This window comes from Grus americana, chromosome 12 (genome assembly GCF_028858705.1).
Source record: "Grus americana isolate bGruAme1 chromosome 12, bGruAme1.mat, whole genome shotgun sequence".
Taxonomy (NCBI): domain Eukaryota; kingdom Metazoa; phylum Chordata; class Aves; order Gruiformes; family Gruidae; genus Grus; species Grus americana.
This window is the reverse complement of record NC_072863.1, coordinates 8,369,336-8,396,164: the sequence shown is the minus strand read 5'-3', so window position 1 is coordinate 8,396,164 and position 26,829 is coordinate 8,369,336. Positions and strand designations below refer to the sequence as shown.

The 26,829-nt window shown below is 39.5% G+C and overlaps 2 protein-coding genes across 7 annotated transcripts; both read left to right on the top strand.

Moving 5' to 3' along the window:
• The first annotated feature begins 60 nt into the window (after positions 1-60).
• On the top strand, positions 61-14,830 carry HTATSF1 (HIV-1 Tat specific factor 1). Its single transcript, XM_054839298.1, has 9 exons — positions 61-420; positions 4,247-4,451; positions 4,775-4,822; positions 5,757-5,911; positions 6,902-7,065; positions 8,690-8,789; positions 9,253-9,342; positions 9,849-9,986; positions 10,374-14,830. Exons 1-9 carry the CDS (start codon positions 250-252, stop codon positions 10,653-10,655), a joined length of 1,353 nt encoding a protein of 450 aa, XP_054695273.1. The 5' UTR covers positions 61-249; the 3' UTR covers positions 10,656-14,830.
• A 1,684-nt stretch (positions 14,831-16,514) lies between these two features.
• Positions 16,515-26,565, top strand: VGLL1 (vestigial like family member 1). Of its 6 annotated transcripts, none has more exons than XM_054840032.1 (7): positions 16,515-16,685; positions 17,192-17,227; positions 19,292-19,353; positions 20,169-20,398; positions 20,978-21,397; positions 23,463-23,522; positions 24,204-26,565. In XM_054840032.1, exons 4-7 carry the CDS (start codon positions 20,188-20,190, stop codon positions 24,242-24,244), a joined length of 732 nt encoding a protein of 243 aa, XP_054696007.1. In that variant the 5' UTR covers positions 16,515-16,685; positions 17,192-17,227; positions 19,292-19,353; positions 20,169-20,187; the 3' UTR covers positions 24,245-26,565. The 6 variants fall into 6 exon arrangements, with proteins under 6 accessions (XP_054696007.1, XP_054696006.1, XP_054696004.1 ...); XM_054840031.1 differs by having other exon boundaries at positions 17,192-19,179; XM_054840029.1 differs by having other exon boundaries at positions 17,144-17,227.
• The last annotated feature ends 264 nt before the right edge of the window (positions 26,566-26,829 follow it).

Sequence of the window (26,829 nt, the reverse complement as noted above, 5' to 3'; positions counted from 1 at the left end):
AGCCCGTACGCGGGCGGGGCGTCACTTCCGCTCCTGCGCGCTGTGGGGCTCTGGGACGGTCACCGGCCGCGTGAGGCGGAGAGGCCCCGCGCGCACCCGCCCGCCGCTCCCGGCTGCGCGTGCCCGCGCGCTCCCCGGCCCCGCCGCCGAGAGGGGCGGGGCGAGCGGGCGCCTGAGGCGGCGGCGGTGCGGGTGTCTAGGCCCGGTGCGGGCGTCTCCCCCACCCCACGCCCCGCCGAACGGGCCAGGATGAGCAGCGAGGACGGGAACGAGGAGTTCTACCGGCAGCTGCAGCTCCAGCAGCAGTACGAGGCCGAGCCCGGCGGTGGTGAGGGCGAGTCCGATCCCTTCACCTACGTGGACCCGGCCGACGGGGCTGCCTACGAGTGGGACCGGGAGAAGAAGGCCTGGTTCCCCAAGGTGGGTGCGGGAGCCGCCTCAGCGCTACCTGAGGGCGGGCGGCCGGGCCCGCTCGGTGCTCCCTCCCCCCTTCCCGCGGTGAGGAGCGGCCTCCTCGCCTGGCTGCGGCCCTCTGCGGGGGAGCGTCACGGGGTGCCTCTCCCTGCTCCCGCACAGCGCCCCGGGGCAGCTCTTTCCCCGTGGCGTGCCGAAGTTTGCCCGAGGAAGGGTGAGAATGAAGAACAGTGGGTGTTGGGTCTCCTCACCACGGAGGTGTCTCGCTTGTCTGGATTCAGCAAATTAGATGGCTGCTGCAAAGCCTGTAGCACTGAAACACTCTTTTTTGCAGGCAAAACCACGGCAGCTGGCGTTGTCTCCATCTGTAACCTCACCGGCTGCTTTCTGCTTTTTGCTTGTGCAGAGCTGTAGGTTGGCTTTTCTCCTTGGCTGTGAATCTGTAGAATGGCTCGGGCCCGGCATGAAGTCACAGTTATATTTGTGGATCTTAACGAACTGGTACTGCCTTTGACATGCTTAGATTTATTACAGTAGCTGTGGTAATCTTCATCTTTTTGTTGGCAGTGAAGAAGTGAACTAGTCTGTTAAGAGATCTAGGTGAAAATGGAATAGTATATTCCTCTATTATTATTATCTGAAAATGATGTGTGTGTAAACATGTCTTGTTCCCTTTCCTTAGTTCTTGGAAATGCACTTGAAAATTAAGTCTATTTGGTTTAGAGGCATTCCGTGGAATGGAAACATGTTACAGTTTTTAAACTTTTTTTTAAATTAAATATTTTAAGTATAAAAAATGAATTTGCTGTAACAATGTGGTTCTTCAAGGTGGGAGGGAACACAGATCTAAGGTGTTGAGCCGATCTACTGATCTGCAAGTGAAATGGTAGTTTTGTTACCATATAACAATGAGCACAATTACTTAATTTACAAATATCAAGACATTTTATACATATACTTGATAAATGTATTGTGCCGGTTCTTATTTGTGACTCTGAATTCATTGCAGTTCAGAGAATCTGAGTGAGAATGAAGCCTGTTGTGCCAAGTTTATATGTGTGTAAACCTAGTAAGGTGTCCATGTAGCAGATGGCTTACAGAGGGGTAAAAACATGTGAAAAATCTAGACTCACAAAGTGGAGCAGTGGAGAACTGAGTATCCCTGGCTCCCTGTGGAGTGCTATATCCAGTAAGCACAGTAACTTTTAAAAAGGTTCTTCTTTCCCCACCCCCCCTTCTTCCTTCCCTTTTTTCTCACTTTTTTTTTTTTTCTAAATTTATCTCTTTTTCTCAGGAGCATTGGTCTTTCTTAAATGCCTTTCTTACCTCAGATTTCCTTCTTGGAGAGGAGATAGCATTAAGGGTTGGACAGATTATATAGGAACAGCAAAGTTCAGTAGTAAATATAATAGACGTTGGTAAAGATTGATTGTGAAGCACTATGTGTCATAAGGTAGGTCACTGAGCCAGATACCGTATCTCAGGTTACTTCATTTGGCTGGCGATTATTCAACAGAACGTTTTATCAAAGTAGATTTAAAAGACTGCAGGAGCCAGAAGTTGTAGTTCTTTCTCTGCTCCACAAGCAGTAATAAAATTCCTTATCTCTGTTCTCTGGCAAAAAATTAAAATATTCTAACTGGTCTAATCATCATCTACAGACTAGTATTGCACTGGTACTCTACTTTGGGAATAGAGTGCCTGTTGAACTTCTACTAAAGCATATTTCAATGCAGTGCAAAACGTTAATGATATTAATGGTCAGCATTCCTCAGAAAACACTGGAGACAGCCAGATATTTAATAAAAGTGATTGCAACTTTGTGTATTATTTAATGGAGTGTTTTTTCAATGGTGCTGTATTGATGGATACAAGCTTTTTATAGTCCTTCACAGACAGCACAAAATCGCATGTTGAATTCATCTGCCTTCCTTCATCACTTGCCATGAAAAAACAGACGCTGGATGTCTTCTGTCAGTGTAGGGTATCTGTTCTTCATTTGGTTAATCTATTCCTTTCCATTTCAGCGTGACCAGTGGTTAATTACATACTAGCATGTCCTATAGTATTGTATTTCTTTTCCTATGAGCTTAATTGCCCCAAACTGTACAACTGTGGGGGTATGGAGTTCTCCACCAGAACTGGATTGAAGCCCCAAGTAAGAAATTCTGTGAGTGCTTGTTTTCTGTGCAGGCCTGGTATGATATAAGTTCCAATAAAAGCCTTTATACTTGTATGAATTCCTTTATGCTTGCAAAAACGCATTTTAAATTGAAGTAATGGTATGTATGGTATGATAGCATATTATGGAAAAAAAGTCTTTGTTATTGACTGGCAAAATTTGGCAGTCCATGGTAAGTAATTTGTTAAGAATAAATTTAGCTTTACATGGGAATACAGTTTCTTCTGAAGTTTAAAAAGTCTGCTGCAGGAAGATGTCTTGTCATTTCAGGTTTAATCACTAATTTATCAGTAAGTTCTCTGATGAAAATGAATAATATTGTTCACCAGAAAGTTTAAAAGCTTCTAATTCTCTGGATTTCATCAGCTGTGAAACTAAGGATTTGCTGAGATTGCTAGTGTCAAATGTAATGAACCTGATTAGAACACAGTTGTCTTCTTCACCAGAGGTGGTTGTACTCTTCCTTTCTCTTGACATTGTGTTATGTCACGTCTGTAAGAGCAGCCATTTACATTCCTGATCAAGGTGTCTTGCAAATGTTGTTTAGTGTCGGAGCTGTTTCATGCTAAACTTTTAAGTTATATGGGGCTCCACAGCATCTTGCTTTATTTGTGACAAGCCTGTTACTGTCAATTCTGCATTTTTGATTTGTCATAATAAAAGCTTAAGACTTGAAACCTCTAACTGCAAATCACTATGGAAGATAGGAGATTGCATTATTATCATTGACACTGCTGTTCATTGTGCCACACTGTTACAATAGCTTAATGACATTAAGTTTTGTTCCCTTTTGAATTCAGATGAAGCAAGTGCAGCACAGGTCAGAGTCAGATAAAACTTTCAAAGGTTAAGGCTCAGCTTTGGGAATACATCACTTCAGAAGATGTAACTTCAGAAAATAATTCATAGATGCTAGCAAAATCAGCTATGACATGGTATCTTTCTGCATGTCATTGCTAGTGGCTAGTATTAAAATTTATCTGGCTGGAAATACTGGGTGTAATTTGTAGGGTTTTTTTGTTTTGGTCTCTAAAAAGTAGACATTAGGCAATCTTGTATTTTATCCCAGTGTAGTATCTCTCTGGAAAAGAGCAAGCTAATTGTTTATCTATTAGTAGGATAGAAAGTAGAGTGTATGGCCTTATAAACAGTGTGTTAAGATACGTCTCCGTCTAAGTGCAATATTTATTGTCTATCAACAGAAATATGTGCCATCTCTGAAAATGTCTCTATGAAAAGGCAGATGCCTAAAAATGCCAGTCATTTGTCACCTGTGGATAAGTTGTTGGCTTACCTTCAGTGTCACTATCTTTTCAACGTGGTCAGGAGCACTTGGTTTCTGTCCTTCATGCAAGTCAAATTTATGTGGAGACAGAAAGCTTTGCTTGGAAAAAGGCAGAATTTGTGAAATGTTTGTTTAAAAGCTTCATGTGCTGTATGGAATTAGCATATTAATCTAGTTCAGTTAATGCCTGAACTGATTGTTCTTGTTGTATGTATGGTTTTACACAGATGAATTAAAAACACTTTTAAAATACTGTTATTTTCTGTGTTGCTGGAATAGAAAATGACCATCACCTAACATTAAAACACAAACCTGAATTTGTAGTTCTTCAAAATTTTGAATTAATTTTCCTAATTTCTTTTCAGATAACAGAAGATTTCCTGGCAACATATCATGCCAACTATGGCTTCAATGCAGATGATATAGACAGTTCATCTGCTTCTGGCACAGCAACTGAAAGTAAGCAACCAGTAAGTTCTAAGACATCAGGAACGCAACCATCAGCAAATGAGAAAGGACCACAACAAACAGATCCAAAACAAAAAGCAGAAAAACGGAAGCTTGAGCCAGGTAAATGACAAACGGTTTCCCTCTGTGTGGGCTGCAGCCTGAATAGTACCGAGTGGAAACTGGCAATTGTTCGGTGTTATCGTGTACAGCAAAGATATGAGAGGTTCTGGAAGTTTCCAGAATGATTTGAAATTGTATGGTACTTCATAGGTATCCTACTAAGTCCATATACAGAATGGGGGAGAAAAAACCAAATTAAAGTGTGTTCAGAGCTTTTCCTGTAAGCAAGCAAAAATGCTTAGAAATCTGACAGAATGTGAACATCAGTGGATGCTCCCATGTTTAATATATTGGCGTAACTGAATTAAAACTCTTGCTTTTAGGTTGGTTTCATGTTGAAGAAGACAGAAACACAAATGTTTACGTGACTGGTAAGTAATAGCATTTATTTCTCTACTTTGAGCTGAAGATGGTAAAAGAGACTTGTATATGTCTCACTGACTTCTAATATTATCTGTTCAGTCTATGACTTGCAAGCTACTTAGCGTCGTGTTCCTGACTGCATAATGTCTTTGTGACCTTTGAATTGCAGATGTGGGAAAGTAATATAAGGGACATATTCCGTGATTTTGTCTTTTAAATGTGATATTCTGTGAACTGTGTCAGCCAAGTCACTAATTTATTTTTAAGCAAGCTACAGCAAAGGAAAACAATTTCTGTGAGCTCCTAAGGAATAGGATAATGAGAACAAGTTTATAATAAGATAGTCACAGAAATTTGCACACTTGATTTCTGAAAAATCTACACCCAGGCCAAACTAGCATGGAATATGCACATAATTTTCTCCTCCATTTTGTTTTTTGTTCTTGTCCTCAATTCAAAGTGCAGACTTTAAGGACTCCATACGTTATCAGTTGCTTTTTTTGTTGAATTTGTGGATGGAGAAAATAGTCATCTGTTTATAGGTTGGGTGGGGGTTTTTTTTGTCTCTGATACGTAGAGGTGCAGTGGAACTTAAAACTTAGGCAGGATAGTTATGTTTGCATAGGCCGTTGTGTCCACTGCAATGTCGTATCAGGTATAGCGCTAAAGCTCTAGGTCTGCATCTTAGGGAGCACAAAGATGTTGCTGTATGTTATACCTATTAAAAAGTAAAAGGATTTTCAAAATATTGGTATGAAGTAGTGTTTGAAAGGTAATATCAAAAACATTGGTCCCAAAGGCAGTGGTTTCTTACGGTATATGTTGGATTTCATCCTTAAGATTGATACCTTTTACTTAAAGAAACACTGTGGGGTTTTTGTTCTAATGAGGTTTTAAAAAAAATGAACATACTCAAGCCTTCCGTTTTAATTCATTTTGCAGGTTTACCTCCAGACATTACAAAAGATGAATTTATACAAGTCATGTCAAAATGTGGCATTATTATGCGAGATCCTCAGACAGAAGAACACAAAATCAAACTGTACAAAGATAAGGAAGGAAATCTTAAAGGAGATGGTCTCTGTTGCTATCTAAAGGTCAGTGGTGCACTGAAATGCAGTTTTCCTTCCTGCTGAAGGTACTTGTGGCCACTGTTTCAGAATCATAGTCAGAAGATTCTTGAAATATCTGAAGTATAACTTAGAATTTAGGTGTCTGTTTTAAAGATTTATTCCAGAAACTCCTACTTATCTGCTTGTGCACCTCATTCCTTTCCTGTCATCCACCCCCATGCTCCCCCTGAAAATGTCCGTAATACCTGCTGAACGTGTCTCTACATGTTCCTGTCTTGGGTGCCAGTGATTATGGGGTGAAATGGGGGACCTCGTCACCTTTTACTTTGTAAATAGGCCACTGTGTGGCAAAGAACACAGAAATAACGAGGCGGGAAGGAACATACTGTAGTCCTGTATTTACAGCTTTTAGTTGAGACTGGTTAGGTTCCGAACTGTTCTTGCGTTCTGTGTTAACCTAGAAAAGTTTAGGCTGCAGTGCTATTTCCTTCATGTGTTTCACATTTGGAAAGTTAGTGCTTGCAAGTGCAATCTACTTCAATTCTGCAAGAAGCTCCAGGCAATACTAAATCAACTGCCTTGAAGTCTGTGCTAGTATTGTAATTTTAGTAGTTAGGGCTGTTCAGTGCACAAGTATAAAGACAGTCTCCACTCTAAAGGACTTTTAGGAAAATGTTAAAAGTTAGTCTGAACATCTGCTGTTCTTGGAAGAGTGATAGAAGCTCTATAGAAAATCAGCTTGCCTGACCATTACAGATCAGTCTGTGATGTATTTGAATGAAATGTATGCAGTTGCTTTTGGGAGCATTAATGTGCTGTAACAGTGGTGAAGAAATACTCGCTTTTGATGAAAAAAGCATTACCAGCTGTGTGTCAAGAGACTTGGAAGAGATATGGCATTATGGTTTTTAGTGGCAGGGAATTGATTCTTTGCACAATATTTTTAAATGTTATTGGAGTAATTTGACTACGCCATGTGCTTTAAAGCTTGTGTTCTGTTTTATCTTCAAATAGAGAGAATCAGTTCAACTTGCACTGAGACTTCTGGATGAGGCAGAAATTAGAGGCTATAAATTGCATGTTGAAGTTGCAAAGTTTCAACTGAAGGGGGAGTATGATGCAAGCAAAAAGAAGAAGAAATGTAAAGACTACAAGAAGAAGTTGTCTCAACAGCAGAAGTTTGTATATTTTATTTCAGTAAAACATTGCTTGAGTTCTAAGTGCTATTAGTAAAGTGCTGCTTTTTCTTTCAAATGCAATGCTAAGAGTTATGCAAAAATTGAAGTCCTATCTGACTGCTAAATAGCTTAAGTAATACACATTTGGAGGGGAGAAACTCCTAAAGGTTGACATAATGAACTTCTTCCTGATTGACACATTAAAATAATGCATAGTGAACCAAGGTCCTTTCAGTTACAGAAGAAAATATTAAAACTCTGGGGAGAAAAGACTTTTTTCCTCAGTGTGTGAGTGTGCAAGTCCTGTCAACGTATCTAGGATTACTTTTATAAGGTAATAACACTCTGGCTGTCCACTTATTGTTTGTACCATACTTTAATAGTTGCAAAGGGCAAGAGGTGCTAGCTTCCATGGGAGCAAATACTAAAATATCTCTGTAGATTCCCCCAGACCTCTCTCTCTGGTATAAGATACGCTGTTTTTTTTAATTGTACCTAGATTCATGCTTTTGTCACTTAAAAGTTGTTCTTCTGCCTTTTGGAACCAAGAAGATGCGGATTAAAGAAGAAAGAAGTTTAAGTATATTGGACTCTTAATATTTTAATAAAAGCAGCATTTCACTAAATGTTTTAAATAGTAATGCAGAAGTATTTTGCCGTAGTTAAAGGGAGCAAAGTCTACTTGACATCAATTAAAAAATAAAAGTAGATTGAAATGTATCTGCCTCAGAGATACACTGCCAGTTCTTGCTATAAGAAGTCTTCAGTGTGGAGGGAGAAGTATGAAAATAATGGACTTGCATTTGACGGCAATAAACTGACTTCAGTTGGTGTTCCTTTTGAGTGGAAGAGCATAATTTACTTGCTACTGTCTTCACTGGAAATCTAAGTTTTCTTCAGGTGAAGTGGCAGATACAAGAAGGAACTTAAACAGGATTTTTTTTTCCTCCTAAATATAAGATATTGAGATTTAGAAGTGTAAGTGAATGTGTCTGTTTTGTTTTGTTTTTTGTGATAAGATATGAAGTAGACATTTCTACCAGAAGTATCATTTTTCATGAGAAGGCAAAATCATAGAACAGATGTGCTGAGTTCCATTGCTTGTTTGTGGTGGCTCTGTACGCCGTAGAACAAAACACATCTTGCACCAATGCCTGTGTAGACTCAAGATGTTCTTGCGTGTTTGTTTGGTAAAACTTAACTACTTCTATTTAAAGGGAATCGTGGATCTCCTTTTTTACAAAATAAGTTAAAAAATGGTAAAATACTGACATTCGTATTATACTTGGCAGCAGGTGATTCCTGTATCTGAGCTGATATTAGGAAGAAATTAAAACTTGAAGATTGTTTTTTCAATGTTTAAGCAAATGTTTTGATTTTTAAAATAATTTATATTCCCTCTATGAGCATTTAAGTACCTAAAACCTCCACTGCTTTGTAGAAGTGGTAAAACTGGATGATTATCGCAGTTTTTAGAAAAGTAACTTAACTCTTTGTGTCAAAATACATGTTTTAGTTGATGTATTGCAAGAAATGCCAAATTAATGATTTTTTTTCAACAAATACTTGTAGAAACTGAAGAGAGCCGCAACAATATCTTCTTACTGTTGCTTCATTTCATTAGACAGCTGGATTGGAGGCCGGAGAAGAAAGATGGCGCAACTCGAATGCGACATGAACGCATCGTTATTATCAGGAATATGTTTCACCCAAAGGACTTTGAGGTAGGAAGATGCAGTTTGCTACTGTAGATTGTGCTGTTATAGTTAATATTGTCTGAACTTTCTGCCATAAAAATTTTAGCAAAATTCTAGGCAGATGAGAACAAAATTAAACTTACTGTTTGGGCAGGGTTCTTCCCTGTGCCGAGCATCTGTTTAAAATTCATTCATCTATTTCCAAAAAGCAAGACAAAGATACGTGTTTTTCAGATCGGCCTTTTTCACTGTGTGTATCCTGACAATATTCCTTTTTGGGATGGAAAGAGGAGTAGACGGTAACTGTGTTAGAATGGAGAAGCCAGCATAAAAGCCTTATTAATAAGTAACATTTATTAAATTCAAATAAGAGCTGTCTGCCAACAGCTGAATTTCTGAACTTTTAATAGATTGGCAAATGTGTTCCATTGGTGATTGAGCAAAAACGAAGCTGAGAAGTGCTTGTGTTTAATCTGTGATTGCATTGCAGGAGGATCCCTTGGTGCTAAATGAGATCAGAGAAGATCTGCGGACAGAGTGTGAAAAGTTCGGTCAAGTGAAGAAGGTTCTGATATTTGATGTAGGTGTTTTTTACCGGTTGTGTTGGCAGAATTGCTGTAATGTGTAAATGTGCAAAACGTTTAGGATTCTTTAAATATGAGTGGAGCATTTACTTGGTTTTGTGTGTTTATTTGCTGGAAACTTGACCTAATCTTCCACTATTTTAAAATTAGCTGTTTTGGAAATTAATTTGTGAGCACCTATCTATTTCAGCCTACGTGAAGGCAAACTCATAACTCTTTCCAATAACTTGGATACATGTCACAAGTTTGGAAGTTTATAAATACATTTATTTGTGGCTAAACTAGCTGAAATGCTTGTTTTCTGTGTTCAAAAAGTCTGTTCTGAGTACCTATAGAACAAAATGTGTAAACTTGCTAATTGAGTTTTTCATATGTGATTGTGTATGATCAGGATGGAGCTATATCCTGGTGGATTTTTGTAAGACAGTCTAAAAGATCTTGGAATAAATACACTATTTAGAAAACTATTAAATGAAAGTTGTCTCTCCTTACATCCTTACAGCGACACCCTGATGGCGTGGCTTCTGTGTCATTTAAAGAAGCAACAGAAGCTGATCTGTGCAAGCTAACTCTAAATGGAAGGTGGTTTGGTGGCCGTCAGCTGAGTGCTGAAACATGGGATGGTGTAACGGATTATCAGGTAGCCTTTTGTGGTCCTATTTCATAAAATATTTCTTCCAAACTGAAAATCTGTTTTAATTTGAGAAGTGCTTGGTGTTCCCGTACCCTTCCCACCCCTGCCCCATCGTGCTTCTTGTCAAATACTGCTAGGATGTCTCAGAAAGATCATCCTTAATTATTCAGTTCAGCAAAAATTTAAAGGACCTGTTTGATGTTAGAAATTGTGTGTTGGAGATGCCAAGTTGGAGGATTAGTCACTGGATGTACGGATCAGTAGTTCACAGTCAGCGAGACCTATGGAAGTCTTGAGATACTACTGCAATATAAGTGTATAACTTTATCTGTGTAAATACACATTTTTACAAGCATGGTTTTGTAATGATGCGTACAAACATATTTTTAATAGGTGGAGGAGACTGCAAGAGAAAGGGAAGAAAGGCTCAAGGTGTGGGGATCATTTTTAGAGGATCCTGATGCAAAGGAGCAGCAACCTACATCTGATTCGGATTCCGCAACAAGTAGCGTTAAACTGCCTGAAGGCAGACAACCTTCAAAAGCTAATGACACATCTAAGGATGTAAATGATGAAGCCCATAAGAAGGAGAATAATGGTGAGGGTATTAATGAAGATGGTGCTCCATCTACAGACAGCAGCCTTGCAGGCAGTGATGTTGAAGCAGATACATAACATCTTTAATGCTTTATGAAAGCATGGTTTTTAGGGTGATGTTTGAGTTTATCCCTCTCTTCAGGGTGACTGCAGACAATGTTCATATGAATATATGCATATTAGAATGTCATCAGCTGTGTGCTTTGAAGTTTTCATTAAAAGCAGTATTTAATGAGATTCAAAAAGTTTGTATTAATTGGCTGTTCAGGTAAAGTAACTCAAGTTGCCAAGAATGCAGTAAACTCATCAGGCTTCTTCTGTTCTATGCTTGTCAGTGTTCCATTATGTAAGTGTGAAATATGTTCCAACCCTTAAGTTTATGTAACTATATGTAACTTAAGTAATGCAAAGCTATTACAAGGTCTGTGGATTTTACTGTTAATTTTCCTGTACCCCTTGGAACTTGGTATCTCATCCTTAAAAATTACTCTTGTCCTGAGTACTTCGGATCATTTTATGGAACAGGTGCTGTGATACATATAGGGTGAATGCATTGAGTATGTTGCTATGCATTAAGCAGCAAATGGTAAGGGTAGTACCAAGTTAAAAACGTAAAGGAAGTGGAGAACAAACAAGGTTGCCATAGCCAACATAAGGCAAACTGAGTGAAGATAGATTATGAAATCGCAGCATTCAGTAAATACCTCTTCCCCCATTTAGATCTTCTGTTGATGCTTAGATCTGTTGAGGCTGGAATTACGTCAAGAAGACTAGAAATGCATGAGCACAGACGTTCTAGGCCATAATGAAATAAGACTGATCTTAAACTCTGGTGGTCTGTGTGCAGTAGGTACGCAAAACAGGCTTTTGATTGATGGGTTGGCTCTGTTCAGTTTTTACTTCAATATTAGAGTAAGGGGTTTCGTTTAACTTTGTTAGAATGATGAGTGTGAGTTCTCGTCAACATTTTGGGTTAGCCTTACGTGCTCTCCAAAGTGGGGAGGATCTCCCATATTTCATAAAATTCTAAGGCTTTTGGCAACTTGAAATACAGTTTGTTGTGCAAAAGTTAGAAACTTGAAAATATGCTTTCAAATAATATTCTTTTATATGGAAAAAACAAATGCTAGCCCTCTTAGAAATATTTCCAAAAGAAGGATTTAGAAGACATTCTAACTTTAGATACCTTAATAAGTGGCAGGCTTTCAAAAATAACTTTGGGAGAGCTGTTTTGGGCATAGTTGTTCTTAATTTAGAATCCCATTTTTTTGATACCTAAGGATAGAATATGGATTTAGGCACTAAACAATTAAAATATTGGTGCTAAATTCATAGCACGCTGTTCATATGGATGGTTACTAGTGCACATTTGTAAGAAGGATCTTTCTGAATTTTTTTAATTCATATGGATTGCAGGAAACCATAGATGCTAGTTATTATATTTCCATCCTGAAGTGTTCGGAATACTCTGAAAATTGATGTTTTCAAACTTTTGCTCCGAGATTGCCATCTATATTTTTTCCAGAAGTCGTTATGATACTCTATGTTTGTTTTGGTTGTTTGGGCTTTTTTTGATAGTAATCAATATGTATGGGCAGCTACGCCAACCAGAGCATCTAAGTTACAGCTTGCCATTGTGGTTATAAATTATATCTTTTTGTGACAAAATGCCTGGTCTTACAACAGAGATGATAGGTGAATTCAGGGTTTAAAAGTCTGTGGGCTCGTTGCAAGCTGGCATGACAAATTTCCAGTTTTGAGTTGCATTATAAAGAGGAGCTGTAACTCTTGCCAGCTAAGAAATACCATTTTCTCATATTTACAAGTGTGCAAAATGTACATTTCAGCAAAAAAGGTGTCTAAACAATTCGCGGAATCTGAAATACTGCCTGGTTTGTAGCTGCACATAGCAGCATATTTGTATTACAGCTCTGGGTTGTGTTGGTTCTGCCTTAGTTATTTTATTGGTAAAAAGCACCACAGACCTTTGAGTGCTTGAAGTTTTGGCATATGAAAAGTGTAATTTAGTGTGGTGTGTATTGCTTTCAGTGCTACTTTTTTTTTTCTTCCAGCTTCTAGACTCCAGGCTTTAGATCTGTTAGACTATTGTGTTTTGTTTGGGGTTTTTTGAGAGCCTAGTCATATAACACTCTACACAGTTCAATCACCTGTTTTACAGTGCAGTTGCAACTGATACAGGGAACTATTGACAAATGTATAAATATTGTACAGTTCTATGAAGCCTTATCATGGTATCAGATATAAAAAATAAGGTTAGTGTTAGTGTTTGCAAAAAGACTTTGAAAAATAAAGAATCATTGTATGTGCAGTAACCTTCCTCTCTCCAATTGATGTACAAATTTGATTGGCTTGCTTCAAAAGTCAAACGTGATGTTAGTCTTTTCACCTTTTCCTCTAGACTTCACACTGAAGTAGAGCACCAACAAAGACTGAGACCAAATGCTTTACTGGCTTTCCTATTAACTAGGATCTTTAAGAAAATAAAAACTTTTTCCATGAAAATATGTTGTTCTGAAGTGCGGCATTACACTCAAACTGGTATTTTCCTTTTGTCTACCTCTGTTTATTCCCCAGTAAAATGTAAAAATATATTTTTATAAACTATTCATTGAGTTATTGAGGCATGTAATAATCTGTGGAGAGGTTAATGCAGCTGTGACTTTCTTTTCAGCAGATTTTCATTGAGACCAAATTATTTTGATGTTTTATTTTTTAAATGATGCAATTTTTTATAAATTAATCTGAACAAGAACTAAAATTTTTCACAATTTTAAATTACTATTTTGAAGTATGATTATGAAAATCTTGTAGTATAGCACAGTAATGTTTAATACCAAATTTTAACAAATCTGAAGCTGAACAAGCTGAGTTGCTTTTTAAACTTAATTTTTTCTGACTGAGCAGCATCATAAATAAATTGGTAAGAAGTTAAAACCCCAGTGAAATTTTCACTATATTTGTTCTTTAATTAAGCGTGCTTTCTAATGACTTGTCTTGCTCATTAGAAGTGACAAAATCAAACTTTTTGCTCAATTTCAAATTGTTCTTAGGTTCCATTCCAGTGTTCCAGTGTACTGCATGTTCCTTTAGCCCTAGCCTTTTGCTGAGAGGTTCATTGGAGAAAAGCTGTCTCCTTCCCTCCGTATATTATGAAAACAGTAACTAGCAGCAGGTTGAAACAATTTGTGGATAATCGTGGTTGCTCAGTTTTGAACTAGAGAAATAGCTGCTGCTATTAATTTGCATAGTGTGATAAAATGGATGTGAAGCCACTTAAATAGAACAGCAGGGAAAGAGTATTAACTAACTGGTACTTCAGCGTACTGCAGCATAGATAATCACTTTCTTAACCACACAATACAAAATCAGTTGCTTAGCTTCAAGATTGGTAGTTTGCTTTACCATGAAATGCTATTGAGTGGTTTGCTGGCAAGGTAATTGTACGGAGTTACAAATATCCATCAGAGATTTCACAGTTTGAGGAGCATGGCCCAGGTAAACATCTGGAAACAAAAAGCCCCAAAAGAAAAGGCATGTAAGTTGTAGCAGGTTCTCGAATGTTCATATACAGCTGTAAAGAGAGAATTAGTTTCATTTTGCATCAAAATGTTTATCTGTTTCTCCTGCTGACTTTTTTTAATTACTTTTTTAATTGAATTTCAGTCCCTCGTACAACTTACGTTTTGTATAAGGATTGCAATTCACTTAAAATCGTTAGTATGTTAAATGCAGTGCATTTTTAGCTAAAACTTGTCCTAGACATGATTCAGTTAAGGCTATTCTATTTACAATTACAAATACTTAGCTTAATTCACTTAAAAAAACTTAAAGGTATTGGATGCTTCATAGAAACTCAAACTTGCCTTTAAATTTTCCACTAAAATCGATATCCATACCCTGAATTCTTGAACTGTATAACCTAATCGAATTAAAAAAAGATACATACCTATAGATTTTAATTGGATTTTAAATTCTTATTTTTATTTCTGAATTTGAGGAAACATACTGCAGTATGATAAATGAATTATGTAAGTTGTGTACTTGTGTTGATTTGACTTGTGTGTATTTTAGTGCTCATTATACAAGGCTTGAAGTCTTACTGTCAGGATACTCTGAAAGTTCTGTCAAATATTTATAGAACTATGAAATCTTTTGCAGCAAATTGTTTTTTGCTCATTCTGTAATATGAAAGTATATTGTTAGATTAAACTTTTCAGTAAGTTGACTTGGAATTTTTCTGACAGGTTATTTTCTTTCGTTAAGTTAAATTGATCATTTTCGCTTATCCTTTAGAAAACCAACATTTAAAAAAAAATTTGAATAGTATCTAGATCTGTGACAGCATCTGAGAATCCCTTGATTTGTCTTCAATTTTGTTTCTTAAAGGGGTTGTGTTTTATACTACCTTTTTAATAAACAAACTCGTGACCAAAACAAGTCTTTTCTGATTAGTTTTGAGATAATGTATTTGTCTTTTTTCCTCAGTAAAAGATAACCGTAGCATTTGATACACAGCGACTTCAGTTTATAAAGCATATGTATTAATGTTCCAGAGGGTTCCAACTGGAGTCCAGGAGACAAGTTGCTAGAACTGTGTTTACAGTGGGATGTGGCATTTGTTCCCTCTCTGTGGGTTTTGTCTCCGACTTCATTCTGGTTTGGTGTGTTAATGTACCTTGCATGGTAACAGGAGGAATGACTGACTGCAGACAGCAGGGTTACAATTGAGGGTGGGGGGGAGTTGTTAAGGACAAGCAGAATTTCAGTTTTTATTCTCAGAAATGAAGATTTATTTATTTATTGGTCATTCAAAGCTTAACATTTTGAATGCTTAAAATGCACTGGAAATCAGTCGTTTCAATTCCTACACTCTAAAGGAACAGGGGTGATAATCCCATTTTTACCCAGTAGTTCTTTAGGGTGTTCACCTTGGATCTTTAAACTGATGCCATCTAACAACCTTAAGTGCTTTAACCACCAATCTAAGAGGAAATTCTTGAATGAGGTCTTGAAAAGCTTCAGCAGAAGAAATCTCTGCTATATGAAACAGCTCAGGAAAGGGGATCAACGTGTGAGTGAGATGTTGAGGGCACTTGCCCTGCTGACGGACTGGAATCCAGTCTGTCTCACAATGAAAATGTGTTTATGCAAAGACTGTGCCAATAAAAGGCTAAGCACCATCCCAGGAAATCTCACAGCCTGGTAGTTAAGTTGTTCTGGGAGATGGCAGAGGGCGGATTCATGTGTATTTAGGCAGAGGGAATTGGATTGTGCTCTCCTACTTTCTGACTGGGTCAGTAAACAAACTCTTGAACTACTGAGTAAAAGACATAATGTCACCAGTTTGGTGACTCGAGTTCCCCAGTGTGTTTTTCCAGCTGTGACTGGCAAATATGACCCTGATCCAGCATTTCTGGAATGGCTGCAATTTGGTAATTTTGGTTAACTTACTACAGAAAAACCCCAAGCTACTTGTTTCTTGCTACAGCCCTTACAGAACAAGAACAATATTTTCTGAAGATTTCTGTAGTTATTTCAACAGATCCAGCAAAGAGGAGAGAGAGAATTGGTTATTCAGCTTATACTGGGATGGAGACAGGTAATCTTTTCCTTGCAGATGTTTGTAGTTACACACTTAATGCTGAATATGCTATAACTTGGCATAGGAAAGTCCTCACTGACCCTGGCCAAGTTTGGTTCTCTGCCATAACTTGTTTATCATCTTACTTTCAACTCTTCCGAAGTCCAGACGCTGTCTTCTTTATTGTGTACACATTGTCATAAAAAAAACACAAACCTACTTACAATCTTATTTTCCTCATTCCTGAAACCTCCTAACCTGGTTGACTTGTTGGAGTGCATTTCATGCATTCTTAGCAGATAGGCTGAAGGAAACGCCTAGTTCACTCGCAGCTAGAGGCTAGAAAGCATGTAGGGAGTTCATGAACGTTGCTTGTCTCCTCCTGCAGTCACTGCAGAGTGCACACAGCCTGCTGGGGGAAGGATCCCAAACTGCTGGACACAGCATGACCGTCCCGCATCTGGAAAACCTTACTGGTGTCACACAACTCGTGACAGTGAGTTAAGGTAGGAGAATTAAATGATAATTTCAACGTGTGTTCACTGACTTCTTCAAATGTTTCCTTATTTGAAAGATACTTGATGAAAGAGAATGCCTACTTGGCAGATAATTGCTTAATACTTGGGAAGTGGAAATTTTTTAATTTTATTTATTTTTAAATCTGGTTTGGGCTGCATGAAACAGAGAACAGAGTTCCCTGTCTGACGCTATAGTGATGGGAAATTAATACTACTAGCATGGGTGGGGAATGTGAAAAATACTGTAAAGTATTGTCACTTGTGGTGAGTAGTCAACAACATGGCTCTTAAACCTCTGTTAACCATGCATCCTTGTTCACCTGAAGGACAAATAACTTGGATAATTACTTGCACTATTTAGCCGTAATTAACCCATTCTGAGAGTAGTGTGAGGTGAGCTGAGCTGAGTTCATTTCATCCTGAGCTCCACTTCTATGTTTTGACAGCAGCTTGTGGCAGACGCAAATCGGAAGGATTTCTGCCTTTTTTTGCAGACTTCCTGCTGGAAGACAGAAGAATGGGAAGTTGAGGTAACGAAGACCACAGTGCTCCAAATCTAAGTCCTGACTCTCGGGACATTAGATTCCTCATGTGCATATGATCACTGAGAGGACTGAGATATGACCTAGGTTATGTCCAGCCTTCTTGTGACTACTTGTTGGAAAGCACAAGAGGTTTTTAAGGGAAATGCAGAAAAAAAGATAGATGTGACCATTCTTTCTTTAAGAAAATATATATTATTTTTCTAGTGTTCTAACTACTGTGGTCACAATTCACACAAGCATAACAGCTGCTGCGCACCAATAAACAGTGCTAAAGGAGCTTACAATTAATGTCACGAGCAAGTTAAGCACGTTAATAAAGTGGCACAAAGACACAATGGCTGGCTTGCACTGAGTGAGGAACAGGAAAAATAGACCTCTGGGCCAGAGCTAATGCTTTGTAAATTGTATGTTGGTACGTAGTGGTGGAGCGGTGTAGGAAGAGCTGGTTTGCTGCTTGCTGTCGAGATGGCCCGATATAGTCCTTTCTCAGGCCTTATGGTCGCTGGTGACTTTGCCAAGCTTTCACCGCTTGGGTTGGAATTTACAATGGCAAACGCTGGCATCCAGCAGAGCAACCAGAAAGTTTCTTAACCTAAACAGTGGGTTGCTTTCTAAAACAAGGCTGGGCAAAAATAGTCTCTTCCTGTGCTTGTTCTTCCAGTTGTTTGGCTGAGTTGTGCTAGTTCCTGCTCCCCTCGTGGCCCTTGGGAAGGTGTAAATTGGGAGGAAGGTTTTTTGGTTTGTTTTCTGTGTTTGGGAAAGTTTGGTCAGTTTTAAAGTTCTGAAAGATTGTCTTCTGAATCAGATGACTGTTACAGAGTAGGCCCTTGCGTTTCCTACCTGGCAACCAACCTGCATGTGTCCCATCCCCACCACTATGTTTAGGTAGACTGGAGGCTGGAGCTGGCGAAAGGATGCAAGAAGGGCAAAGCAATAGAAATCCTAAGATGAGGACTAGGAACTCTTGAGTTTGAACATAAATTAGTAGTTGACGACAGGGTGTTAGGGCTGGCTGAGCAAGGGACTATGAAGGGGGAGAACTGAGCAGAGAATACGGGGGGAGGTAGAGGTAACAAGCAAAACGAGACATAGAAGCAAATGTTAAGCATAGACAAGAAGTTTGTAGATGAAGGCTTAAGCATAAAAAGATTACAGCTGGATAACCTTAATCCTCCTATTTCTTAATGTCTGAATACTTGGCTTTGCATCCTGAACAGTCTTTTCATGTGTAAGAAACACTGAGAGACCATTTGGAGGCAGCCGTTGCAGATACTTCAGGATACTCTTTGAGACGCAAATGAGTGCAATGTTTATTAGGAAGCTTCTGAGGATTCAGAGATTTATGATTAGAAAAGAAATCAGATAAATGTATCGGAATAGGTTAAGCAACACTGTGTATTGCAGGGTTAGTTGGCTGGAAACACAAATCTAATGATTCATTAGGTTTTGCGTGATACAACTGGCTATCGGCCAAAGGTTCCCCTGTCTGAAAAATAACAGCCGCCTTTTTACTACCAAGGTAAATCAATTGTGCTATGCAGTGTGATGAGCTGACAATAAGGCTGGAAAATTGAATAGAAACAGCAGGCACTTCTCACTGCATTCATAGCATGAGCATTGCTAAATATGATTTTGATTACAGCAGAACGTACAAGCTCCGGTTGTAGAACTAGCTCCCCTGTGGCCAGCAACTGCACAAATGCATAAAAATGATGCTTCTTCAGGGTAAGCAGTGATGTTCCTTGTCCTACTCTTACCTTATCTGGCAGCAGAGATTTTTAAGGAGAACAAAAAGGAGTCTTATAGTCTTCTGTTGACTTCCTGCAAACTATTTTAGAGTAATTCCTGCCTTAAATCTTCTGGTTGAGCCACAGTGTGTGTTTTAGCAGTCTTGCTACCAAAGTTTAAAGCAACTGGCAGACCCACCATGTTCCTAGGTAAGTTATTTCAAACAAAAAAGGGGTTTTTGTTTTGATTTTGTTTTTTTTAACTTGAATTTGCCATAATTTGAATTTTCAGTAATTCAATCTGAGTGTCTTTTTCTAACAGGTGAGGAAACTAATTACTCAGAAGTCTTTTCCTTGTGGAGGTCTGTGTTGACAGTGATCAAGGTACTTCAAACTTTACCTTATCTAAATTTAGTGTTATTTTAAGCACCAATGAATATTTTTTCTTCTTTATTTTTTTTTTCTCTGTCAATATGTTTTTTGAACAGTGCAAAAACTAGAATTGGGTAAAGCTTTTTGATAAGTTCATCCTGAACTTCATCCAGCGTTAATGCCACCTCTGAATTATTTGCCTAAGTGCTTCAGTTCTTTCAGCACAGTTCCGTCCTCAGGGCATATTTGCACAGTACTAGGTCCTACGCCCAGGGGTATAAAGAAGGATGAAGTAAGGGTGAGAAATGACAGCTGGTGGACAGATGTGTTTGTTTTATTCTTCAATAGAGCCGATACTATGGCATTGACAGGTAACTCATACCAGCTTGGTATCCATCAGGCCCTCTGCATCTCTGAGCCATTCACTGCTTTCAAGATGCAGTATCCCTTACTCAAGTTGCATATTGTACAGTTATATCAAACTTAAGATAGTGCATTGAACGAGTTAAGGACTAATTGGACTCAAGTCGTCTGATTGGGGAAAAATGCATTCCCATGACAATTCTGAAAAATGTAGTACGTATTTATTGAAAGATTTCTCCTTTTGTTTTATACTTAAAGTGCACAGTCTGTGGTGAGTCCATCTTCCTGCTGAAACTGGTAGGGCCAGAAGAACTGTTACTAGTAAGATTAGATTCTTTATCTGGATTTCTGCTTCTTCCACACACCTTTTCTTTACTGATTTCCTTATTATGTGCTTCCAATATGAAATACTTTAAGTTGAACAGTATTTCTTTGACTGGTCTGTTTTTTGGGTTTTTTGGCAGGGGCTGTTGGTTATTGAAAATGGAAGAAACAAGGAAGCTCTCTCCAAAGCCATGTAAAAGCAAAGAACCTGTGAAAACAGAATGGGGGTCTCAGAGTGTTGTATTTACATATTTCCAAGGGGATATTAACAGTGTGGTAGATGAACATTTTTCTAGAGCTCTAAGCAATGCCAAGAACCCACAAGACCTGAGCACAAAGCACAAAGGCGAGACTGTTGTGCTGAAGAATGGTGAGCTGCTTTCCATGCATGAGCGTGGTGTTAGATGGGGGGTGACTAGCTTTCACTAAGGAATTTAAGATGCAGCGTGCTTAAATTTGGAATTGTGCGCAAACAGAAAGCAAAGTATCACACCTGAAAAGCCCTGGCTTACATAGCTGGGACTTCCTGGGTAAATCCCTGTGCTTGTTGGGGTGCTTCCCAAGCTCTCCATGGGCCTGTTGGCAGGACTGGGTCCTCATTTCCCAGCCAAGAGTCTCCGTCACAGTCAGATGCATTAAGTGCACGACGCTTTGTCATCTTTGCAAAAATATATTTGTCTAAGCTTTCAATTGTTAAAAACCTGCTTAATGCTAGTGGCCGGTAAGAAAACACATGTAATATTTATGTGAAAGTATTGGTGGTGGTGGCTAGTCTGCTTTTAGTATGAATTTGTGGCTGATTTTTAAGAGAAGCAGCACTGAAGTGAATATCTATTCCTGTAAAAAGGGATATGCAATCTGGTAGCATTCCCTTAGAAGTCCATTGGAATTTGCCTTGGAAAAAAGTAAGAATTGATGAGACTTCGGATGCTTTCTTTCTCTTTTTAAGTAGATAACATGTCTCCCCATCAGTGGAATTTCTCTTCACATTGCTCCAAACCATATCCGTCATCTTCTGCAACAAGCATGTCAAATTCTGGTCTGAATTTTTCTGCTGCGGGTATGGCAGGCCAGTACCAGCCACCAGCTCTGCGGAGTCATCCAACTCAACCTGCAGATTTATGGTCCTTCCCTTCAATTGGGACTCCCAGCCTTACCAGTTCGGTATATCATCATGCCTTGCCTGACCTGCACGTGGTAGATGAACCAATCTCTGACAGGAAATACAGTTCTCTTCTTGGTCTCCTGCAACAGGAAAGGTGCTTAACATCCATGCAAGAATGTACCATGAAGCAACACTCAAGTTCTGCTTGTATGACTGGACCTGCTAGGTTTCAAAATATAAGTCAAAGTTCAGCTCCTGGGGGAGGTAAGGAAATACTTACTATCACTTTATTCTTTGATGGCACATTATGTAAAGAGGCAAAATAACACAGCCTGTTCCTAAGGTTCTCAAATTGGAGCCATCGTCAGCCCAGCTCATAGAAATTTTTTTCTGATAGACAACCCGTGATGTGTAGTGTGATACTTGGGATTGATTAGTTATATAGTATGGCTTAATCAAAAAATATGCATTGCCCACTTGTGCAATATCTTACCTTCTGGCTTACGGTAGGGAGATATTTTAAGTGAATATAAATGTTATTCACAGTGCTATCAGGATCTCTACCTTGTAGGTAGCAGGTGTGGTGTGTACCAGATGTTCCTGTATTATGACCAGAAAGGGGTGGCCAGGTAAGAGCCCTGAGCAACTGTATCTTCCTGATGTCTGCCTACAGGAGGTGAAACTGCAGCCCTTAGCAGAAAGCCCAGGGATTTCTCTCCCTCCCCATTCTGTCTGTAGCTGGAAGGACTGGGGTAAAGGGGCTGATGGGCCGGCCGTGCCTTGTCTCCCAGCTAATTGCTGCCTGCCATGAAGCACTGCTGCCCTGCGTGTCAAAGGCTGCGATTGCTCTCTGCAGTAGCTTTCCCAGAGCTAATGCAATCCATGCAGGAGCAATGATTGTTGCTTATTTATTATGAACAGTTAGTAGGAATCCCAATCCTGTGTAGTGCTAGCACACAGAAGAGAGATGGCTGGTGACTGATGTCTGTTTCCTGGGAGCTGATGTTCCCACGGCATCTAGGGCTGCTGGATAAAATTGCTCCCTTGTGAGTAATTTCTGCCTTTGAGAAGCTCTCTGGGACGAGGCTTCCTGGTGCCCTGTTAGGGTACACCTGCATTGCTGTTCCTGGGTGTTACCCAGATAGTCAGCTTGGCACTGACCTTCAAGAGTTGCAAAAATGTTTAGGGAGCCTGCTGGAAAAATACAGTGTCTCCCACCTGGTGCTCCTAGATAAAAAGGACCAGGCCGGTGAAGAAGCGATCCCGAGTCTTAGGTTTTGAAAAATAGACAGCTGTGAAATACCTACTGGTTACCCAGGTTCTAATCTGCGTCAGCAGGAATTTGGCAGAACATGGGCTGAAACTACTGCTTATATCTGCAAGTAGACTTATCCACAGTTCCTCTTTTGAGGCTACAGTGAACCTATGTTGTTACAAGGACCTTGACTACAGGTGTTTTGCTAACTTATTCCTGCTAGAGTGTCTAATGCCTGTTTGTGTCTGTGCATAGAAAAGGGAGAGTGTGTATGTCTTCAGCTGGAATACAAACATTCTGCTTGTGGTACGCAGTTAGGTAGATTCAGCTGAGACTGTGTGTCTGTGTTGCACAGGCACGCACCCTAGACTTTTTGCAGCTAGTAAATGACAGTCTAATTACTTTAAAAGTCTGGACTTCTAGGATTTAATTTAAGTTAGGTGCCCTTCTTCCCCCAAGGGGGCAATGTGAGCCTATTAAGGCTTGGGAGCCCAAAGGAGATATTTCCTGAAACTAGTCTTGAGATCAAAAAAGTGAAGCAGTGCTAACAACAGTGGATGTTTTTTTCAAAATTTCAGAAAGAAAACGAGTGGGGAAAAATTGAAAAGGAAATTAAACAGCTCAACGTTCCCCAGCCATCACCAGTTAAAGCCTTTTCTTTCAGGATGCTTACAGGGCCTTTCTGAATATCTGGGGATCCTCGTAGCACCACATCTATAATGCCATACATGTGCTTATCAAGCGACCCAAAAGGAACAGATAAGAAATGGCTGGCCCGTGTTCACAGGGAGTCTTTGGCAAGTCCTTAGGATGTGTGCATCCAGTCTGGCTGTGGGAGTCCCTGTTTCTTGGCTCTATCTATTAAATATACTTCTCGTTGCGCTGTGTCATGTTTAAGAACAGCTGATATTTATATTTATGGAAGTGTATATTGCTGTGCCAGACAGCACAGAGCTCCCAGCACCTGTGCTATAGGCTGGGCTGCAAAAGCACAAGGTTTCTTTAGGATCTGCTGTCTACTTTTAGCTCTATGTTGAATCTCTGCTCATCTCAGTTTTTTTTTTTTTTTTTAAGAGAGGAAAGCAAGCTCTTACCAAGGCTCAGAAAATCCCAGCGTAAGCCATGCCACTGCAGGTGAGTAATGAAACCAGCAGGTTTGGAACAGATCGATGCCTGCCTGTGAAGGATAGCTGCCTTGCTTATGCATGCAGAATTAAAGATGCTTCCTTACTTGCTTCCAGACTGTGTTTCAAAAGTTTGTTTTTCCCCCCAGATAGACACACCATCTCCCATAAATACATCAACAGAGAGAAGAAAAAACATTCTATTAAAATGACATATATGATTTTCTAACTCCATCTGCCTTAGTTTTTGTGGTTATACCATCAGCCTGCTGCTTCACGCCTATTTTGCACTGACTCCCCAAGTTTCAGATCCCCAAAAGATAGGACACCCCTTGCTTGGTATCTCAAGCACCCAGCTTCAGGCTGAGGTCCCTGTCAGACTGTGTGCTAGCACCACTGCAGTTTTCACCAACAAACCCACCACACTGCTAGGAGAGTTGTTCTAAGAAATTATGCCCAAAGCATTCAGGCTTCCATGCTTTTATTAGTCTCTTGAGACTGTGTCATACCCTGGTGTTGGTTCTTTGATGTGCAATATTTTGGGGATACTTTGGATGGGTCATTCTGGTTATTCTACTAAGGGCAGCCTTGCATCAGAAGAGACCCAAAGGTGCAATTTTGTTTGCACAACATCCTAAGAGATTGCATGGACTATGCTGTTTGACTGTCCTGATAGTGCTGTGTCTTTCAGGTATTCAGATTCATGACAGAAGACGAGATTTGTACTTCTAGCAACTGGATGTTTCTACTTTATTCTGAAAGAGGAAGTTTTTGCTGTGAACTTTTGTTGTTTGCAACTGTGAATCAAGAAGAAATGAACTGCAGCTATTCTGTGCTTTTCCTCTCAGTTGGAAGAATACGTGTACTATTTACTATTTAGGGAATGAAAAATCATCTTTTTCTAGTCAGTAAATAACTTCTAATAGCTGTGGTATTAAACCTGACAGTATGTTTGTTGTGAAGAAATATTGTCTACTTAAGGCTTTTCATGTAGCCCTCTCCAAAAGGACTCTTAGCACCTTTTAATCTTTCTGGGTTTTTTCATTTACCATCTCTTGATGAGAAGAACAATTCTTATCAATGAGGTTAATAACTGATAACTGCAGGTTTGCAGTTAGCATAAATTCAGTGCTGCAGCTTCTTATCTTGATTTGATATCTCTATATTGTTTAAAATAGTCTTAGACCATGGGCAAGAGACTTCAAGACAACCACAGGTCAGCAAAGCACGTTATCATATTTATGTTTTGGAAGTCCAGTAATTTGTAACCATACTTGCAATTCACAGGGGCATTCTTCAGAAACTATATAATATGCATATGCCCGAAGGCTCTGGTTTGCTCTCTCATAATGTATAATCATTCTCTCGATAACAGTGAATTAACGTGAGATCTGGGAGGAAATCTGGGTCCTCACTGGATGCGATTAAAATACCACTGAGCAAAAAGCTGGAGGTGGGAATGGTCTATTTTCCCAGGCTCTCTGCAGGTATAAAAGGTTGTTTTTCTAAATAAACTCTGTGTGGTTGAATTTTAAATTATTGAGCTTGAAGGGCTGTTGCCAGAACAAGCAAAAAAAATCCCTCTGCTCGAGGTAACTGCATCCCACTGACCTCAGAATGGCTAAATGAGGGTCATCTCGATGCTCCTCCATGCAGCAGAAGTGGCAGCCATGAACTGTGCATCGATCCTGCGCGGTCAGATCCCCACCTTGCTTCACCACTTGCCCTTGGCAAATACGTTTGCTGAAGCTACTGTGAGTAAAGCCTCATGTGACTGGTGTTTAGGTTTGTATATGTAATCCTTTACTGTAAATCCTAAGGATAAAAAAGATTTCAGTTTATTTTTTCCTTCTTCGTTAGCTATACATTAGTTTAATATGAAGGAGCACAATTAACTTTATCTGACAGCTCCACACAGCTGCTTAAGGAAAAAGTTGACCTTTCAAGATCCTAGGGCTTGTGATTTATAGGACAAATCCTTAGCTGGTGTGTTTGTGGCTCTGTTTACACCATATATCTACGCTGCCAGTGGTCTACTTCAGTTATAACACCTTGTGTAATTTTATAAATAATTCGAGTTCAGCAACTTTAGATGCTTATGATTCTGATTTTAAAAGAAAAATTTTAAAAAATCCTATCATACAAACTTGCTCTAGCATATACATGAGCTAGACCACCTGAGATCACGTACAGGAGGATCCATCTTAATTAAATTAATAAAAGGTAGACCAACATCCCGTCTTCCTATAGGTAACCACTGAAAAATCACTCATTTTTAATATTTCTGCAAAATTATCTTTTAAGTTTAGGAATACCTCTCCAATTAGTTTTCTTTAGTCATCCACAAACCCCTTAATTCTCTGATTTTTGAGGCCACATGGTAATATAATCTGACTTCCTCTGTGGGCCAAAGCAAAGATTTCCAAGCTGTACTGCCTACATCTGTCTTACTAGTGTGTGTTGTAATTCTAGTCAAGTTATTGCTTCAAAATACTGAAAAATTATTTTTGTCTCCCTCTGCCATACCTCCTAAAAGAAAATACTTAAATAATTTATCTATAAGGTCTGAAAAGACGTGTAACCGTATATTTAAATGCTCTTAAAATGTAGTGCTTCTTGGAACAGTCTGGTCCTGTGCATGTCACAGCTGGAAATTTTCAAGGTGTTTTATAAAACTCGTGTTTCTGGTGAATCAGCCAAGTGGGTTTGGACACTGGGGAGGAAAAATACTGCTGTTTTTAAATGCGTGTCACTTATTGCAAGGACACAAGGCATCACCGATTCTGCCTTGACGTGGGAACACTTTGAGCCATCGCTGCAAGGTTTGGCAATGCCGCGTCCTTGCCATCCGGCTGAGCAGCAGACCCGGGGGAAGGGAGCAAGTGCCTGAGCAGCCCAAGGGCTGGGGTCTTATCCTGGACCCCACTCACCCGCGCTGAAAGCCGGGCATGCAGGTGCTTGCTCTCTTCCCCGGCTGGTGGAAGAATGATGACGTTGGGGCAGAGGGCTGGGGGACAGCAGCTGTCCTGCTCCGTTGTTTTGTCTTACACCACCACAGCAATGCGCGTGCCTGGGTTTGTAGGCATCTTGCTGTTCTGCAATAAACACAGTTATCCCATCAGTGCAATCTGCCTTTAATGGTTTAGTATGAATAGAGGTTTGGAAGTTTCACACCACTTCCCTACATTAGGTAGGCTTTTATATATACGTGTGTGTATATATATTGTTTGTCCAGAGCAGAGTGTTTCTTGCTTTTCTGCTCAGGCTAGTGCTGTGTTCCTCATACTGCCATACTGCCGTCGTGCTCCGATGATGGC

Excerpts from the sequence above, each read along its gene's own strand:
- VGLL1 (XM_054840033.1), top strand. The coding sequence starts at position 20,188 with ATGGAAGAAACAAGGAAGCTCTCTCCAAAGCCATGTAAAAGCAAAGAA. Across the intron at positions 20,399-20,977 it reads GACTGTTGTGCTGAAGAATG|TAGATAACATGTCTCCCCAT; the intron begins GTGAGCTGCTTT and ends TCTCTTTTTAAG. Across the intron at positions 23,523-24,203 it reads CGTAAGCCATGCCACTGCAG|GTATTCAGATTCATGACAGA; the intron begins GTGAGTAATGAA and ends TGTGTCTTTCAG.
- HTATSF1 (XM_054839298.1), top strand. The coding sequence starts at position 250 with ATGAGCAGCGAGGACGGGAACGAGGAGTTCTACCGGCAGCTGCAGCTC. Across the intron at positions 5,912-6,901 it reads GTCTCTGTTGCTATCTAAAG|AGAGAATCAGTTCAACTTGC; the intron begins GTCAGTGGTGCA and ends ATCTTCAAATAG. Across the intron at positions 8,790-9,252 it reads TTCACCCAAAGGACTTTGAG|GAGGATCCCTTGGTGCTAAA; the intron begins GTAGGAAGATGC and ends ATTGCATTGCAG.